Source organism: Equus quagga, chromosome 20, assembly GCF_021613505.1.
Source record: "Equus quagga isolate Etosha38 chromosome 20, UCLA_HA_Equagga_1.0, whole genome shotgun sequence".
Lineage (NCBI taxonomy): Eukaryota > Metazoa > Chordata > Mammalia > Perissodactyla > Equidae > Equus > Equus quagga.
This window is the reverse complement of record NC_060286.1, coordinates 42,168,037-42,186,034: the sequence shown is the minus strand read 5'-3', so window position 1 is coordinate 42,186,034 and position 17,998 is coordinate 42,168,037. Positions and strand designations below refer to the sequence as shown.

Genomic DNA, 17,998 nt, shown 5'->3' with positions numbered 1-17,998 from the left:
CCTGACCCTCACAGTAACTTGATAATCATCAGAACCAGCTTGCCCAACACCATGGCTAAATTTAGTGTCATGATGAGCAATAAAATTCACATGTTCTTTATTTAGTCCATATAATACACCATTTTTAGAGTTTTTTAAAATTAGATAAAAGAGCATATTAAATGGCAAGTGTATGAAGTTTCTCTTCATAAACAATGTCAAAACAAAAAAGTTTTGAATTACAAAATGTTAAAAAATATGTAGGTACTTAACATTTCACTAAAGCATAAAGTTACAGATATTTTCTAAAGAAAAATAATTGTGCCACTTACCTATTTTTGCTGTTTCTATGAACTTTTTTATTCTGTACATAGGACATTTTGTACAAAATATGAAGTCTACATTTTTATTACTTATTACCATAAAACAAAGATACAATGTATGTACAATATTAAAAGGAAGCCATACTAAAGCCACACTAAAAAGACACTCGGAATAGTGACATTTCTGATGTACGGATACATTTTGGAAAGAGTGAAGATGCCAAACGCAGAACTTTATGAAGAGAAACAGTCACCGGTTTATTTTCAGTGTAGTACTTCTGAGATCAGTTTGCACAGAACAAACAGTGTATCTAGAGAATAATATATAAGTCGAACAATTAGCGCAGGGAGTCTGAGTCCTAACCAGGAAAACTTTAACAGGCCAAAATATTAAATAATACTCTTGTCAAAGAAAATTAGTTTCTCTTAAAACTTTTTTTGTCCCTTTTTGGTGAATGTTTGTCTTCAATAAAGAGCAGAAATAAAACCTAGACAAAAAGATGTTCTCATACGCTGAGCTTTACACAATCACCCAAACACTGATATTTCGCTTTCTCCCTCGGGCAAAAGAGAGTCTTTCCAGATGCCTCTCTCACAAACACACCGGCCATCCAGAATCAAGGATATCTGAGAATCTATCAGCTAAAGACGGAAGTTCAAACAATGGTATATCAAAATACAGAAGACGCTGCTTTATACAATAAAAAGCACCCTTTTTCCCTCAAAAGGAGAAGGCAGCTGAACTTTTTTTAAATTATAAATTTCATAATGGTAAAATGGGTAGCTACTTGTCAAGTTTCTCAGGAAGTGTTTCTTCTCACAAAGTGGGCTGTTCCACTTTCAGCTGGGGCAGTCAGCGAATTCGGCCCCCCCACAGACGGCTTTCCTCTAAGCACAGGAACTAAACACTGTCAGTGGATTTCAGTGATGCCACCGTGACACGGGAACGAGGCCTGCTGCTCTTCGCGACACTTCCACGGACACCTGAGACCTCGAGCGAACAACAGATCCTAAAAGAAGCCACAGTTTATCTTTTATGCATCGAGACATTTAACATGAAGCTATATAATCTTACGCCAGAGACAAAAGAAACTAGAACCACTTGTTTAGAATAGCAGTGCGTGTCTCAAGAGCTTTCAAGCAGGATAAGTCAGTCAAAATACTGGCCGCCCTGAGAGAAATAAAGAACAGACAAAGCACTAAGTTTAAAGGTTTTTCTCCTCGTGCTATTCCATCGAAAACAAAAAGCTCAATCCATGCAAGAAGTCTGTGAAACAGATAGCAGCATTTGAAGACTGATGCGAACTCAGACACTGCCTTTTCCGCAGGAGGTGTTGACATGTGCGCATCGTCACCAGAAAAAGATCCATGTGAGGCCACCCTCACTGCCGCTTCCTCTGAGTGCTGAGCACCACGTGACAGCAACAGTGGCCATCACGCATGGCCCGGCACGTACACTGTGACTTTTGTTACGTTCTGACCAAAGGCAGCTGCAGCCTGCATTAGGCCAAGAACTGACCTAATCAGAATGATCTCATTCTAACTTTCTAAAAACATGCAATTCTTAGAGGTTATAATTTTATTAGTTCAAGAGCCTTGTTAAAGGGCAAGAATGTGTGAGTAGAGGAAAAAAATTCTGCAAACAAAAAAATGATAAAATCGTTTTTAAATTCCAATTCCAGTCAAGGTAGATAGAGAAGGCTCTTTTGAAAATAAATTTCTCCTGTGAACTCACTCCTGGAATCCTGGTACCAGACCACAGACTTGGAAATATGGCTTTAGAGACACATGAAGGAGTAGGACATGGCGCACATGTCGTTCCTCAAAGTAAAGGAACACCTTGGGAAAACCAGCGGCTGAGGGCCTTCACGTCACTGTCCCCAGTAAGCTGCGTTAGAAGAAAGCAAAGAACCATTTTGGTGAGATTTAAAAAAAACTCCCCAAACTGCTGGCGTAACAATCACATGGAAACAATTTCAAAGGTTTTAAAGTCTTAAAAAATATGCAGTACTTTTTTAAAGTGCTCCTTTGATTTGAAAAACATTGATATTATCATAGAACCACCTATTTTGAATGATCACAAATTCCGTTTGGGGAGAACATGGAGATGAGCAGGGTGCTTTCCTTAGCTCTGATTTTGGGAAACTATCCTATCTGGGGCTGTGCCGGGGTCACGAGGACGTGGGGAGGACACGGTCAGGGGCCCCGGCTCTGCGCACGGATCTGAGAAGTCACCATTGTTTGAACTCCTAATCTCGAGCTGAGGCGGAAGTACGTTATTGCCTACAGAACGGGGTCGAAGAAAGCTCTGACTGTGAGTGTAACTGATTTGTATGGCACAAAAAGTATGTATTTTCTACAGAATCCAGAACAGGAGTGGCGTCCGCAGCCTGCCGCGGTCCTCCAGGGCTAGCGCCCGTCCTGGGAGAGCAGCTCGTCGGCTCTGCAGTGGGCCTCCAAGGCGCTCTTGGTGTGGAGGTCCTGAGGCAGCTCGGACTTGCGGCGCACGAGAGGCCGGTCCTTCTTCGGTTCTTTCTGGGCCTGGAATTAAAAATGCAGTGGCGTTGGCTAGAAACTAAGCTGCCTGACCAGCGAGCTCACTTCTGTCAAACTCAAAGCACAGTGGTGAGGCCCACGGGCAGCGCACAGCCTAAGGCTCCCCTACAAACTCTCGGCACGGGCAGGCCTGCCACTGCTCATCACCGCAATCAGCCAAAATGTCTCGTCTCCTAAAAATAACCCAAGGACTCATGGGAAGGGCTGTGTGTGCAGGACTGGCATTTTGGTCTTCTAACCTGTGTAGCTGTGTACAGAGTACTCAGTCCCTCTACTTTGCAAATTCACCAGTTTTAGTAAATCCCATAAATGGTAAACCCTCCTATTTCATAAAACGTCACCAAAGCTGTCTTACGGCTCTGTCCATTACAGAAGCATTTCAGAAAGTCAACATTTCCTTTGGAGGTAAATAAAAAGAATGAATGACAAACATATTTAAACTGGATTTAAACTCAATAAGAGGTCTAAAACTTCTATCAAATTTGAGAAGAGATAAAGAGGTATTAAATGGGCCATGTATGGGAAAAATCCCCCCTAGAACTTAGAAAAATGGTATTTAATTATTTACATAAAATTTCCTGAGATTAAGGTTAAGAAATAAAAGACTCCCTTCTTCATCACATTCTCTTCTTAAAGTTTAGGAAATTTTGATTTTACCTAAAAAAAAATCCCAATTAAATGAAATCTCTTTTTTGCATGAAGATTTAGAGAACTGTGTCTGTCAAGAAAGGGGGGGGGTGGTGCCTCATATGGGGAGTTTACACACCAAAAGTGTCCATTTCCATGAATAATAGTTAAACAAATTATTCCGTTTTAAAGCAGGGCCATTGCATTAATATCAGCATTTTTGAAAGAAAACAGTGAGCCATGAGAATCATCTGAACACCATGTCTGCAGCAGAAGACCATCGGCTGGGAAACTGACCAGAACGAGTCTTCCTTTCTGTTGTGTCTCCATCAAAAGGAAGACAGCATTTAAGAGAATGAGAGGCTTCTGTGGTGGCGAACAAACATCTACCAGAAAAACGGGGTTTTAAGTCAATCATTTGACAACAAAAAGAACATCACCGTAACAGCTCGTCAGTTGCCAGTTATCTAACTTCAGTACGGAAGGTAAAGTACACTTTTCTTTGCTTTAATGAAAAATTCAAGAACGTGCAGAAGTCGTACATGAAAAGTTCAGATTTCTGCAGAGCTAAATATTTCTCACGGTTCTTCGCAAATTTGTCTACAAAAACAGCAAGAATATCAAGGTTTAGAAAATTTTGTGTGACATCATTTTAGGATTCTATCTGGAAGTGTTATTTGAACATGAATCTTGCTTCCCGGTAGCGGCAGGAATTGTGATTTCCCCTGGAAACGAGTGTATGGTGGCTGCAGGGGAACCGCCCACAGGAATGCGGGGCCACAAGTCCCCAGGGACCGTCAGCCCCAGTCCTTACAAGAGGGCCTTCGACCCACAAGAATCTCCGGGGGAAACTCTGCCCCGAATTTTACGTCTGTTCCACGTTGAGCTGTAAAACAAAGCAAAGGAAGCAAAACACAACCAAGACTTCTAGATACTTGAAATGTTAACCCCTGCTGAGACAGGCATTCCGAAGAGAAGGAACATTTTAATAGAAAAAAGCAACAGTCAAAAACCTGGGAGCTGGAACCAATAAATGCAAATTGAGAAAACAAACACGACCCCGGAGCTTCCGACAGGACAGAAGGCGTGACGGACACATCCGAGCTTTCCTGCATAGGCATTTTCAATTGGGGGGCAAAGCAGAGAATACTTTCACAAACCACAAGGGGAGAAAAATCAGAAAAACAGGAGGCAGGAAAGGATGAGACATCATGCAGATGGTCACCCTGAATGAGTAACACTTCGTGCAGGGGACGTGCTGGTGAACATGCTGCCACGGGTGGGATGGACGAGACACACAGAATGCGGGGACCTGAGACTCTGCTGAGGGGACACAAGCCGGAGAGAAACGGCCTCTGTTTTGCAGCTTAAGTTGTAAATGAACACCAGGGTTTGGGCACACAAAATTGTGTATGTTTCTACTACTTAATTTAGGACAGAACTAATCAAATTTTCTTAAGGGACCAGATTTGTCTTCATCATCATAAGCTGGAATGACAGGAGAAAAATGGGAAAATACTTCATGTACATCCATCACACATTGACTTGTCAATTCTTTTCCTGAATATAAAAGCCTTAAATACACTCTACATATTGAGTAACGAATACCTTCACTTCCGACCTTTTGTCTTTCTACACCTTCCTTATTTGCAAGGTTGACACTGCTTTTCTTGCGACTGACTGTTAAAAATGAGAATTGTAAACATTTTAAATGTCTCTGATGCAAATGTTATTCACATGAAACTTACTAGTTTTCTTTGAATGTTCTATGCAGGGTTATACAAGTTCCTCAAAAAGAAATCCAAGGTATGGTTCTGACAGGTAAATATATAGTTGAATTTCTCCACCAAATTCCAACCAACTGTGTCCCACTAGCATTGGGGTCTTCCCTCCCCTCTTCTGCAATATTACCATTTACGTCTCACATCTGTCCCGTCCTGAGCCAGCATTCAAATCATTTGAAAGAAATGTGGGATGATTTTGGGAAAATAAAATTAGCTGAAGATAAAATTAAAAGGGCATTGAAAATATTCCAAGTTTAATCTTTAGCTCTATCTTTTTATGTTAATTTGGTCTCTAAATCACGCACATAAATTTTTCCTGCATCGTGGCATCTTCTCTTTGCTTTAACAACACTGTTTTTGAGAATTTCAGGAATGTGACTGCAAACATTTTCAAATTAAGAGTCTATCATATTAAATATTATACCTAAGAGACTGAACTATAAATACCTTCATTTAGATAGGCTGACATTTGAGGGGGAAAAACTCAATTGATCCATAGAAGTCGATGAGAAGTCTTGAAAGTGGGTGGTGTTAGTCTTCTAATTTTATTCTTTTTTGGAGTTGTTTTGCCTGTTCTAGATCCTTTGCATTTCTATATGAATTTTAGAATCAGCTTGTCATTAAAACAAAAAAAAAGCCTGCTGGGATTCTGATTGAGAGTAGGTTAATTTGGGCAGAACTGATGTCTTAATGGCAGTGAGTCTCCCGACCCAGGAACGTGACTGTGGAAATCTAAAGGTAAGGGTAAGAGATCTAATTGTAAGGATGTCAGTTACACAGAGAACTCAGCTGCGTAATCTAATTTCAGGAGTCATGAAAGCAAACTTGCAAGCAAACACGCTAAGAGCTCTCTGGGAAAAGCCCTGTTGACACGTTCATTGTTTAGAATAAACGAGCGGGTGACGAGAGACTGGCTCCTCCCACTGTGTGTATGTAGGTGGTCTCCCCAGGGCCAGCGGATAGAGGAACCAGTGGGAGGTTTTCTTGGCACCGGTTATCACATGAATACAGGAACCGACCTTCAAAGGCAGTTTACTCAAGATGAGAATGCTATTTTGCTGTTGGCATTCTTGATCAAGTTCTGATCTCCCACAGAATAGGCCCTAAATCATAAATATGTCCATAAATTATGTAATTATGTAACATGTTCATTACATTTTGGGCAGAGGATATTCTTTTCCTAGCTTTAATTATCAAGTCAAAGGATGTACCAAAAAGAAAAATCCTCCAACCCTAAAATATTTAATGTGTAAGAACTGGCCTGTAAACCACCAATTTCCTTTTCGACTTTGTACTGCCTAAGTCACCTAAAAATGCTCACGTGGTTACAAATTCCCCGGCTGGCTAACTGGGAGGAGGGCCACTGGTTCTGATCTCTGACCGCCTGCAGGTGACAAGGCTAGTTCTCGTGTCTTTAACACACTTTAATCAAGATGGTAATCAAAAATGTGACTTCAAATTCCAAGTTAAAAATAAAATCAGGGGCCGGCCTGGTGGCGCAGCGATTAAGTTCGCACGTTCCACTTCGGTGCCCCAGAGTTCGCCGGTTTGGATCCCCGGTGCGGACATGGCACCACTTGGCAAGTCATGCTGTGACAGGCACCCCACATATAAAGTAGAGGAAGATGGGCATGGATGTTAGCTCAGAGCTAAACTTCCTCAAAAAAAAAAAAAAAGAATAAAATCAAGAAGTAGAAAAATTAATACCCCACAGAGAAAAATATAAGGATTTGCATGTTTTTAATTCAATCCATTCATTGCTAAGAATATTAATTGTGAGGAAATTATGGAATCCAACTGGATTAAGTAAAAAATGAGTTACTGATGTTTCCCAGGGGTATACTGAGTTTTTCTACTGTATTTTTAGTATTTTCAAGTTTTGATGAGCTGACAGAAGCATGCATTCTCCTGCTTTTTATCTTAGCCTACAGCTGGCAACCAGCCAGGCAGGATAAGGCGGCGTGGACACGGTCAGCACAGGTGCTGTTCCTCAGCAGCATTATGAGAAAGGAGTCGAGACCAGTGCTCTCCGACTGAAAAACACCAGCCACGTATATAATTCCAAGTTTTCTAGTAGCCACGTTAAAAAGGCAAAAAGCAACAGATGAAATTAGTTTTCATATTTTTTATTTAACCCAATATGTCCAAAATAATATCATTTCAACACATAATCAATAATAAAAAATTATAAGTGAGATGTTTTTATGTCCTTTTCTTCATATTAAGCCTGGGAATTCCTGTGTTTTTGACTGACAGCACAGCTCCGTGCTGATGGTCACGTGTCGCGTACTAAGCGCCACGCTGGGCTGTGGCTGCCCTGTGGGCCAGAGCAGCCCAGACAGTCCAGAGCGTGTGCTCCTGGTAACGCCTGACCCTGTCTCATCAGGTGGGGAACACAAGTTACTTGAATTAAAAACAAATAGACTGGAAAAAACCCAAACCCTCTCTGTTTAGCTGAGCTCTGTCTGCATACAGTATACAGTATAATTTCCGCCACTCTAACTTTTTACATTGCAGGGTTTTAGCACCGGATGTCTTTAGGAATTCTTACACTGGCCAAAGGGGAGTAAAGTTTCAAAGCCAGAAAGGCCTGTGTCCCCAAATTCAGTTAAGACTACGTTAGTTTACACGAATTGAAAACAGGGAGGCAAGCTCAGAGAAACAGCATCAGAAGGCTCCTCACACAGGCAGGACCCTCGTCTGAAGCCTGAGCTGTAGGAGTCCCACCTCAGCCCAGGAGGCTGTCTTTGGGTCAGCGGTGAGCTAAGGATGTGTCTCCACCACAGTGGAGATGAACCCACTTGAGCGCGCATGTGACATGGGGTCCCCCCAGAGCCCTGGCCCTGCGGCAGGCCGCTGGAGGCAGCACGGTGCTGCTGTCGGGGAGAAAACAAGGACTCCACTCTTGTGTCCCGAGCCCAGGGGGCTGGTACCTGCTGTGGACACTAACTGGGGACGCCCCTGGGCCAGAAGAAGTCAGAGGGACGCAGAGGGGAGAGAGTGGTAAGACATCACTGCGAAGCTTTTGATTTTCTGATTAACATTTAAAGAAGAGTTAAGAATTGGGATTATTACTGTTAAGATAAACAAACAAATTTCAGGCACATACTTTATCCTTAAAAATTGTTTCTACTAGTTTGATCAGAAAGATGTATAGATACAACGTTTCCTGTAAGATTGCCAAAATTCAGTTTTTAACTTTAGCTTACACAGAAGGCACTGGCGGACATCACGGTGCCCGCTGACAGGACACGCATTTCTCAAGCACACCTGCGGGGAGCGCACCCAGCTGGGCCCTGCGCACTTTTACCTGGCGAGCCTCTTCGTTCACTGTCTTTCTCAGCATCTGCACATCTTCAAATAAAGGCCCATCTGTCTCCATTGCAACCGGGATGCTCACGCTGCTCGCTTGACTATACACTGTGTACTGCAATGCAAAGCGCGGAGTCACTCTGTTAGCGCTCAGGTCTGAGCTCCTGGCCGGGGCACGTCTTCCCACGACGCCCTCCCCCAGGGCCCTCTCCTGATGAGGCCCATTTGCTGGGTGCTAAACTGGTCCACGCCTGCAGCTGTGGCCCCTGCAGCCTTCTGAAACCGGAACTCAATTTATCCTCCTACAATCTGGGTCGCGCCTGGGTGGGGAGAGCAGAGCAGGCCATTCCTCACTCTCCTCAACCCCTCGGGGCCTGACAGATGGCCAGGTGACACACCTGTAGCCTTTGGTGTTGTGACTCCATATGAGCAACGCGATAGGCACACCTGGATTTGGTCACTGCAACTGTCACGCTGAAACGGCCAGCGCTAACCTCCCCATCTCTGCACGCAACTGCTCACCCACGGCTCTTCCCTGTCCACTCACATTTCCTCGCTGTGGCAACTCCTGTATCTCAGTTTCTTACAACTTTCCTGACTTGCTTAAACCCCATTATTGGTTACACCCTCAGCCTCTGTTCTCCACCCAAACTACACAGCCTGGATTAGCCCAACAGCTCACATCTTCCACTCTGCAACCTCGTGGCTCGCACTGCTGGGAAGGACTGGTGCACCAGCTAGTCCAGGATCTGCTGTGCAAGCTGGGTCCCCTGGCTCCCCACATGTCTCTCATTGGCTCCCTCTCTTGTTCCCCACAGGGCGGCCCTGGAACCCTACTCTCCCTGGGCTCTGGGGCAAGTCAGGCTCTGGTGTGAGCTGCAGTCGCGTCTCCAGTCACAAGCCTCTCCCTTTGTGTGTCTGTGAGTGTGACATGGGGACAGGACCACCTCAGAGGGTGTTGTGATGGTTAAATGAGCTGAGGTGCGGGAAACAGCCTGACTGTTCCGAGTGTCTGGTGTCCACTTTCTCTGTGAGGTGGGGACGAGGACGGAAGAAACACACGTGTGTCTGCTGTGAGCCGGTGCTGATCCAAGTACTTCATTTGTCTTGCGACAAACCTGTAAAGTGTGAGCTATGGTCCCCTTCAGGGGAGGGGAACTGAGTGAGGAGGGTTGGGTCCCTGCCTGAGGCCGCAGGGCCAGGGTGCGGAGCCGGGCCTAACCCTGCAGTCCTGCCTTGCACCCCCCACTCCCTGGCGACAGCCCACGCGCACCCACTTGCGTCCTCCTCCTGCCTCAGCGGGAGGCTCTCCTGTCCCCACAGCCCCTGTGCCCGGCCCAGCCAGGTGAGCTTCAGGGTAGAGCGGCCCACCCTGAGCGTCCCCTCAGCTCAGCCCTGCCTGTGCTTGGCCCTCTCCTCTCGGCCGGGACCTCCTGGCTGCTAAGCTGGTTTTTGGTCTTTGTCCTCCCGGACCACTTGGTGGTGTGGTGGATTGAACGTCATCACCCCGGAAACTGTGCCCTCCCTGGCCTCAGCGCACCAGCTCTCCTGCTTCCTCTCCCCTCTGCCCATCCCTCGGACGGACGGACGGACGGACGACAGTCTGGGTCCTCCCTCACACTTCCTGTGGTGTCCCACGCCCTCGACAGCTCCCTGTTCGCCGCGGCTTCCATCACACCTCGTCTGCCTCTGTCCTCAGCTCTGCGCCATCCACGCCCCTCTGACACTGTCCTTGCAAATGGGCTGCTCACTCGCTGGGGCCGCGTCCTCCGCTCCATCTCCTCCTTTCAACCTCAATGGGCACAAAGGCCCCCTCAGTGCCCTCTGCCCGCCATTCCCACCAACCCCCGAGTGCCACCATCCGCATATTTCCACAAGAGCCCTGAGTGCCCGGCCCCTTCCAGTGCGCCCGCCACGCTGCTGCCACAAAGAGCTTGTAAACCCAAGTCCGTCTAGGCTGCTCCGCTCTCTATGACTCTCGGACACCACACATTTTTTGGGATAAAATCCCCGATTCTCCTGCCCCCTTTCCAGCTTCGTCCCTGAAACAGACCATACCCAGCCCCTCCTCCAGAGCGGATATTCCACCCGTGCTGAAGGCGGGGTGTCCCCACTCTTCTCTCTCCACCTGAGCCCCTTTCCCCGAACTCAGACTGGCGAATGTCCCCTCAGTCGAGACTCCAAGAGGTGGCCCCACTGCCAAGGGCCCACACTCTTACTGGGCTGAGGTCCCCCGTGGCCTCCGATTGCGCCATCCCAGACCCGCAGCGTCTCTCTTCAAAGGCACGGACCAAGCCTCTCGCCAGCCTCTCTCGCATCTCACTCAAGTGTGTGTTACGATCTGACCATCTGAACTGAATTCTTTGCTTCCATCTGGCTCCCCTCACAGATCGGAACTGGGGACTGTGTCTTGTTCTCATCTTTGTATCTCAGCAAAGTTCCATGACTCGGGACACACAGCTGGCACCCATCTGCTGAGTGACGTGTCCGCCTGCTCAGTGCAGGGAGATGGGGACATGGCACAGCACCTCATCCTCCAGGGGTTCATGGCCAGGAGGGACAGACAGAAGCACAGACAACTGCAACACGCATGAGTGGTGCAGGGTTGTTTCTTAACCAACATTCCAGCTTGTGGCCACCCCAAGGGGACAAAGGAGTGCTTTCCACAGAAGCCACCAACTGCTCGTGCTTAGAGCAGTGCAGGCTCTGGCTCCTTGCTGGGGCTCCAGGCAGAGAAGACTGTCAAGAAGGATGCCAGACAATGTTCACAGCAAACCTCCGCCACGAGGCAGGCAGCGCAGGAGAGGACTCTCATGAGAACAAAAACCTTCGTTGAGGCTAAAGTTCATAACAGGGTGGAGGAAGGAACATTTCCCCCACAGAAGCTCGTCTCTCAAGCCAAGGCAGACAGCCAGACCCCGGGTCCAGGGCCTCCTCACAGCCAGACCCCGGGCCTCCTGACTGCCAGGCCCTGGGTCCCGGGCCTCCTGACTGCCAGGCCCCAGACTCTGGGCCTCCCTGGGCACTGGTTGGCTCACTGCAGAAGGACAGAAACACTGAGCCAGAGCTACAGTTAATGTGCACAGAAGTGCTTGTCTTCATTTCACATGATTTCCATGAAAGTCAGGAGAAGTTAAGTAGTAAAATATCATATGGACTCTTTTGGTGGATTAGGAAAAACACATTTATGTTAGCAATCTTCAATATGTCTGATTAGAAAAAATTAAATCATATACAACATTAAAAAAATCCCAATGAAGCAGCCACAACTGCTAAATCAAACAAGACTGACAATTCTAAAGGCACTGGCCTTCCCAAACCCCAACAGGCCTAAACGGGGCCGGCTGTCAGGTCCTCGCGTAGACGGAATCCTTGGGTTGTGAGACAACAAGGGTGAGCATTGGGAAGCCTTCCAGGCACGTGGCCGGGAACAAGTCCACCCTAAGAAGGGAAGCTACTAAATCAGTTCTCAGACAGGCATTTGAGATGGAGAACAAAGCATCCAAAGCCCAACTGTTTTTGTCAGAGAAATAAGAAACAAACTGTATTATCCACAAGATTATTCACTTTTTGTCGTTGTTATAAATGGCGAGCAGTGATTAGAACTTAGATTTTCTCTCAAGAGAACGAAAAGCAAGTGCTGAGGCGCTGCGTCCCAGCTCCGAGACACGAGCCCGGGAGGATTTTCCATCTCAGAGACGCTGAGCCACGGGCTGAGCATGCGGGCGGCACTGCTGTCACAGATGGTTCCAACACAGACACGAGGAGCCAGGACAGCTCGGCTCGAGCGTCAGAGGTCCCCACAGCACGACGCGGCGAGCGCAGGCAAACCCACACCGCTCGTGCTGTTCCCGAGACACTCCTAAAGACAGCAGCCACGGGAACGTGAGGAGATGGAATGCAGGACAACTCAGGAAAAGCTCAGAGAAAGGGAAATGAGAACACACATTTCAGCAAAGCACAGCAGGGAAGCCAGGCCACGTTTGTTAATACAACCAACCAGCTCGTCTCCATTTAAGCTTTATGCAACTTTGTGAGGTTATTTCTATATTCGAGGCAAAATAAATAACATCAGACCCTCGGAGTTGTATGTATTTTATGTATTTCTCAAGGGTGTTAATTTTGGGTGTGTGTGATGGGTGCTTGATAATCCTACCTGGGACCCATCAGCCCGCCCTTCGCACAGGCTGGCAGAGCAGAGCGGGGCCACCCGACACCTGCCCCAGATGGAGGGTTTTACCGCGCTTTACAACAAACGTCAGGACCGTAACCTCACTTTCAAAATCAATTCTACTCGTTAAAGTAGATACTCCTAGCTTCTCTACCTAAATGAAGCACTATACAGTTCCACAGTAATCTTAAAATAGTGTTTCTTTGTAAGAACATGCGTAAATATCGGTAGGAAAGAGCTGGTTCCTTGTTTCAGGTGGAATCAGGCCAAATACTCAAGACTGTCATTCCATTTTCCCATGGTTTAAGTCTCCTGACTGCAGTTTTATCAAAGGGAATACAAATCAATATGTTGTTATACAGGTAAAATGTATACTTTTAACTTTGTATTCATCTATCACGTTTTTATTAAATGTCAGAGATTAAAAAGCCTACCTATGCATGCCTCTCACCAAAGGAAAAAGATCGCTTATAATCTAGTTCACCTTCTGGAAACTCTTAGGAGGTTAGGGGCAGCTGAGCAGCTCTCCTCACGAAGTAAAATCTTTTCTGGGGATCTGGGGAAAGCCTGGGAACTTTCAGTGTGGCCAAGCCTCGCACATGTGATTTTCAGCCAGTGGCACCGTAGATCAGACAGGCACACACAGAATCAGAAGGAAGGTCTGCAATGACAGGGCTCCAATCCTTTGGACCAGTGGACAGAACACCAAAAGAGCACAACGCAAGGTCCCAGAGCCTGGCCGCCCTGGAGTCAACCCAGGGCTAACACTGTGGAGGTCACTGCTCCCACGCGGCAGCTCCAGAAGACACGCCACCAGCGCCCACTGCCAGGGCACTCGGGAACCTCCCAGCCTCGGCGCGAGAAGGGTTAGTTGCTAACGTGGCAGAGGTCAATTTTGAACGATTAAAGGCTAAGCCTATAGAAACCTAACTTTAGGAAAGAGAATATCAACTTCACACTTAATCTATTTCAAATCTCATTTGTTTTCTTTTAGAATTAATTTGATATTGGAAAGAAAGGGAAATATCGTTTGAGCTACAGCATCTATGACATTTGCGAGAGAAAGCAAAGTCCAGTCTTGGCCCGAAACAGAGGTTGCATCCTGGCTTTCTTTTTACCACAGTATATTCACATAAGATTCACATCTTATTTAAAAAGCAGAGGAAAAAAAATGTCAATTCTGTGGTAAAAACTTCATGGGGCAAAATAAGTACTTGTACAAAAGTTGAGAAGTATTTTTATTGCAGACATTTTCATATACAATGTTAGTAAATCAACTTCCTTCCCCTCCCATGATGCAGCCACATTCCTATCTTATAAAGACATTCACGTAAAACCCTACATGTTTTCATGTTACTCTCTTTTTTAGTACCTGGGGGTTTGCTTTGGCTAGATTTTCTATTTTAACCCACGCTTCTTCTCGTTCTTTCATTTTTAGCTTCTCTCTGAAAAACAGTAAAATGTCATTGGTGTTACAGAGATGAATCAAATTCAAGAAAACATTAAGGGGATACTGACGTGGTTGCAACACAATCGCCTATTTTTCCTCTGTCGCTTTCTGGTCTTACTCCACATACTTCACAGTGGGGATCACAACGAACGTAACATGAGAAATAAAATGAAAAAAGCAACCAAGACTTGGAGTAAAAGATTAAAAAAAAAATGCTACAGTTTTAACATGCCTAAGAATTCCAGTTCTTAAAAACACTTATCCAAGTACATCTTATTTCTCCATCTTTATCCTGCTTTGTTGCTTCTGTACCAGCTTCCAGAGATGAATGAGAAGCTTACAGGTCCATGAAAAGCCAGACTACACCACAGCTTAAAAGAACCAAGGTGAGAAGAGCTCGTGTCCCAACACTAACACTAACGAGGCACAGTCTTGGGGCCAGCCCCACGGCCGAGGGGTTAACATTCGTGCTCTGCTTTGGGGGCCCAGGTTTGTGCGTTCGGACCCCAGGTGTGGGCCTACTTCATCCATTAGCCACGCTGTGGAGGCGTCCCACACACAAAAAATAGAGGACTGGCACGGATGTTAGCTCAGGGCGAATCTTCTTCACCAAAAACAACAAGAACAACAACAAAAAGTGTCTTCGAGCCAGGAGACCTGGATTCTTGTGGGATTCCACAGCTAATGAGTTGCATGACCTTCAATAAATCACTTAATTTGGACCCAACTTTTTTTTTCAAATCTAAAAAACGTGCTGCATGATCTTTAAGGTCCCTTTCAGAAAGCCTTGATGTTCTCTGAAAGACAGTTTGCCATCATGAAAGCCCCAGTGTTCCTATACTTCATAGGTGAACAGTAGGTCAGCTGGGGAAAGCACGGACCAACAGATTGAAGGTTTAGTTTCAAGAAAGCTTTGCCATATCCCCTCCGCCCCTTCCCTGCCTTCTCTCTCAGCGTCCCTCACACACTACGTCTCACTCATGTGTACTTCGCTGCCCTTCTCTTTCCACACTATGCAGAATACAAACCCCGGGAGGGCAAGGACTCTTGGTTTATTCACTGCCGTGTTGCCAGAACCTAAAACAGGTCTGGCCTATAGGCAGACACCCACATTTGTCTAAAGAATGACAGCTGGTTTTATAGATATCCTGTAATCTGAATCACACCCATCCAAAGTTTACCTACCTTAGCCAGCTTCAAGTGACAGGCAAAGAACAAAATCTGCCCACAGTCCACACTGGACTCTGAAGACGTGATTTTGAGAACTAATTGATCAGGTTATTACTAGCACAGCCTAGGGACAGAGGGCCTTGTCACAGCCTGTTCCTGCACAGCTGCAGGCTCTCAAGTCCTCCAAGCACGAGAGCAGGGCCCTGATTCTGTGAGGGACACAGGGGCTGGACCCAGAGAAAGCCATGTTTATGGAGATCGTCCAATTACAACATAAAGCCATGCTGAGATGGAGATTCTTGTGCTCTCATACAAACCTGACAGGATATAATTCAAATTCCTGCCTTATAAACCTGAAAAATTACTACACATTACAACCTTTAAGCATCCCCTGACAAAAGCAAAACTTCTGGAAGTGAACTTCTTGACTACACGTGCTTTTTGCGGAGGTGATTAAACTAGAAGTGTACTAGTGAACAGCCGTGAACACGTGTTCTCTAAGAATAAGCTACCATAACACAGTCTTGCTTTCCAAGGATGAAGGGACTGATTTTGCTTTAAAGTAAAGAGTAACTTTCAGGACAAACCAATGGGAGAGGTTTATTTAGGATCAAGGAAAAAAATCCTTGAAAGAGTAACTTTTGAAAGGAGCAACTTACTTCAGTTTCTCTGCTTTAAACTGTTGGGTGCAGTCATCAAAGAGCTTCTGGTTCATCTCCATGAAGAGCTTCAGTGCGTTGTATATCAAGCCATGTATTGTCCTATAAATAAGCGTCGTGTTCAAACTCAGAATACTCGATCTTTTTTATCGTTTCCCTCCCGTCCTCGGCCTCAGCCTCTCTCTTCTCCAAACTTACCAGGCTATTTCAACAGTCCCACATTTCACAAGTCTCCTAAGCTTTCAAATGAAAAGCCTGTTTCTTTTGATTCATTTGTTTGTTTCCCGAGAGCAGCCGCACAGCCTGCAGATCCTCCTTCAAAGCTCTCACCTAAGTGCCAGGCCCTTCGGCTTACTGTCCCGGCTGACAGCAGCCAAAGCCACCCTACTTGGAAACTGAACAAAAAATGTTGAAACTTGAACAAATATAATCAAGACAAACTTCACTACATAGAGGAGAATAATGGAAACATTTTATTTCCTATAAACGTCAGTTTCCTTTCAATCTTATTCATTGAGGACAGGAAAACTAATTTTAATAATGCCAAAGTAGCCCTTTGGACAGTAGGAAATAAAATTACCATAGAACAGCTTAACCAAACTTAGCTCCCAGGCTCTGACAAACACGAGGGGGGACGCCCAGCAGCTCTGCATCCCAACGGGGCATTGAGACGACTCCAGTCCCAGCTGCCATCTGATGGCAGCCACGTAAGGGACCCCCGGTGAGAAGGGCAGAAAACTGCCCAGCACAGCCTGCTCAGCCCACAGAACCGTGAGCAATCACAAAAATCTGAGCTCTCAAATCATGCTACTTTTTAATTCACTTCATATTAACAACCAAACCACATTTAAAAAACACTTAGAAGAACACTTCTTCCTCTGTAGTGGGCAGGAACTCGGAGTCAGTCAGTAACCACTGCCGACTTTCACATCACACTCAACTCACACAGGAACGATGGCTGAACCCCGGGGCCTGTGCTACCACCTGCTGAACTTAATAAAAAAATGAACGTCACCAAGAAAAGGGTGTTGCAAGGTGACATACTAACAATGGTGCCTCGGCTACTGTACGACGACACGGCTGCCGCTCTTCCTTCTGCCGCCATCAGCACCAGTGCCAGAGCCCTGGTCACGGGACTGAGGGCGAAGCTTTCCCGAATGCCTCTCAGGTGCCAGGGACTTTATCTGTATTAACTTTATCCCAATTAATCTTCACAACGAGGTGAAGGTTGCTGAAAAGTGCTTTATGTGTACAGACATTAACTGTCTTGACCAATCATCACAAAACTCTAAGGTGGGTGCCAACAGTTCTCTATCTTTCAGAAGAAACTGCCTGAGAGAGGTGGTGGAGCCTGACCGTGAACCAGGGCAGCAGGAAGGGGCACCCAGACACTGCGGGCCAGAGCCGCCAACAAGCTCTGCACCGCACTCAGGCTGCCGCTTCCCCCAGACTCGCTTTCTTGGCCTGTAAACAAGGGGGTAGGACCAGATCCCGTAGCTCTGCTCGTCCTGCTTTAAACTCTGATTTAATGATTATAATATAGGAAGAAAAAATAAAAGATGAAGAAAGCAAAACCCTGATACTGCTATTCAGGTAAATAACATGAGCACAGTCCAGTATGCCACAGTGATACGGCCGCAGCGACCGTTCCCCTTTAAGGTCTCAGAAGACAAGCGCTGAGTAACTTAGTCTGTTCCTCCTCATTAAGTGAAAGGACAGGGGAGGGAAGCAGCAGCACATGTCCGAGATCCCTCAGGTGGTGCTCAGACCACCCGCTCTTCTCTCTGGCTCTCCAGGTAGTGAGCACATAGGGTGGTCCATGTTCTCAAGGAAGGGCTCCCAGGGTGTGTGACAGACAGCAGGGCTCCAGGGTGACTGAGTTCCCACAGGGACTGAGCCCCACGAGCTCTGCAGCGACCTTCAACTCCTCTGGAGGGAACCGAACAAGAGTCCTGGAAGATGCTGCT

At 46.2% G+C, this 17,998-nt stretch overlaps 1 protein-coding gene across 6 annotated transcripts in view; it reads right to left on the bottom strand.

Moving 5' to 3' along the window:
- Window positions 1-314: 314 nt before the first annotated feature.
- The window catches only part of PPP2R5C (protein phosphatase 2 regulatory subunit B'gamma), a 139,069-nt gene continuing 121,385 nt past the window's right edge, over window positions 315-17,998 (bottom strand). For 4 of the 6 annotated variants that reach the window (XM_046647710.1, XM_046647715.1, XM_046647712.1 and 1 more), the window contains 4 exons: window positions 16,032-16,133; window positions 14,125-14,197; window positions 8,580-8,696; window positions 315-2,843 (listed from right to left, as the gene is read on the bottom strand). In XM_046647710.1, coding sequence (XP_046503666.1) covers window positions 2,712-2,843; window positions 8,580-8,696; window positions 14,125-14,197; window positions 16,032-16,133 — 424 coding nt within the window. In that variant the 3' untranslated portion in view covers window positions 315-2,711. The remainder of the gene's footprint in view (window positions 2,844-8,579; window positions 8,697-14,124; window positions 14,198-16,031; window positions 16,134-17,998) is intronic. The other 2 variants (XM_046647711.1, XM_046647714.1) reach the window with 1 other exon arrangement.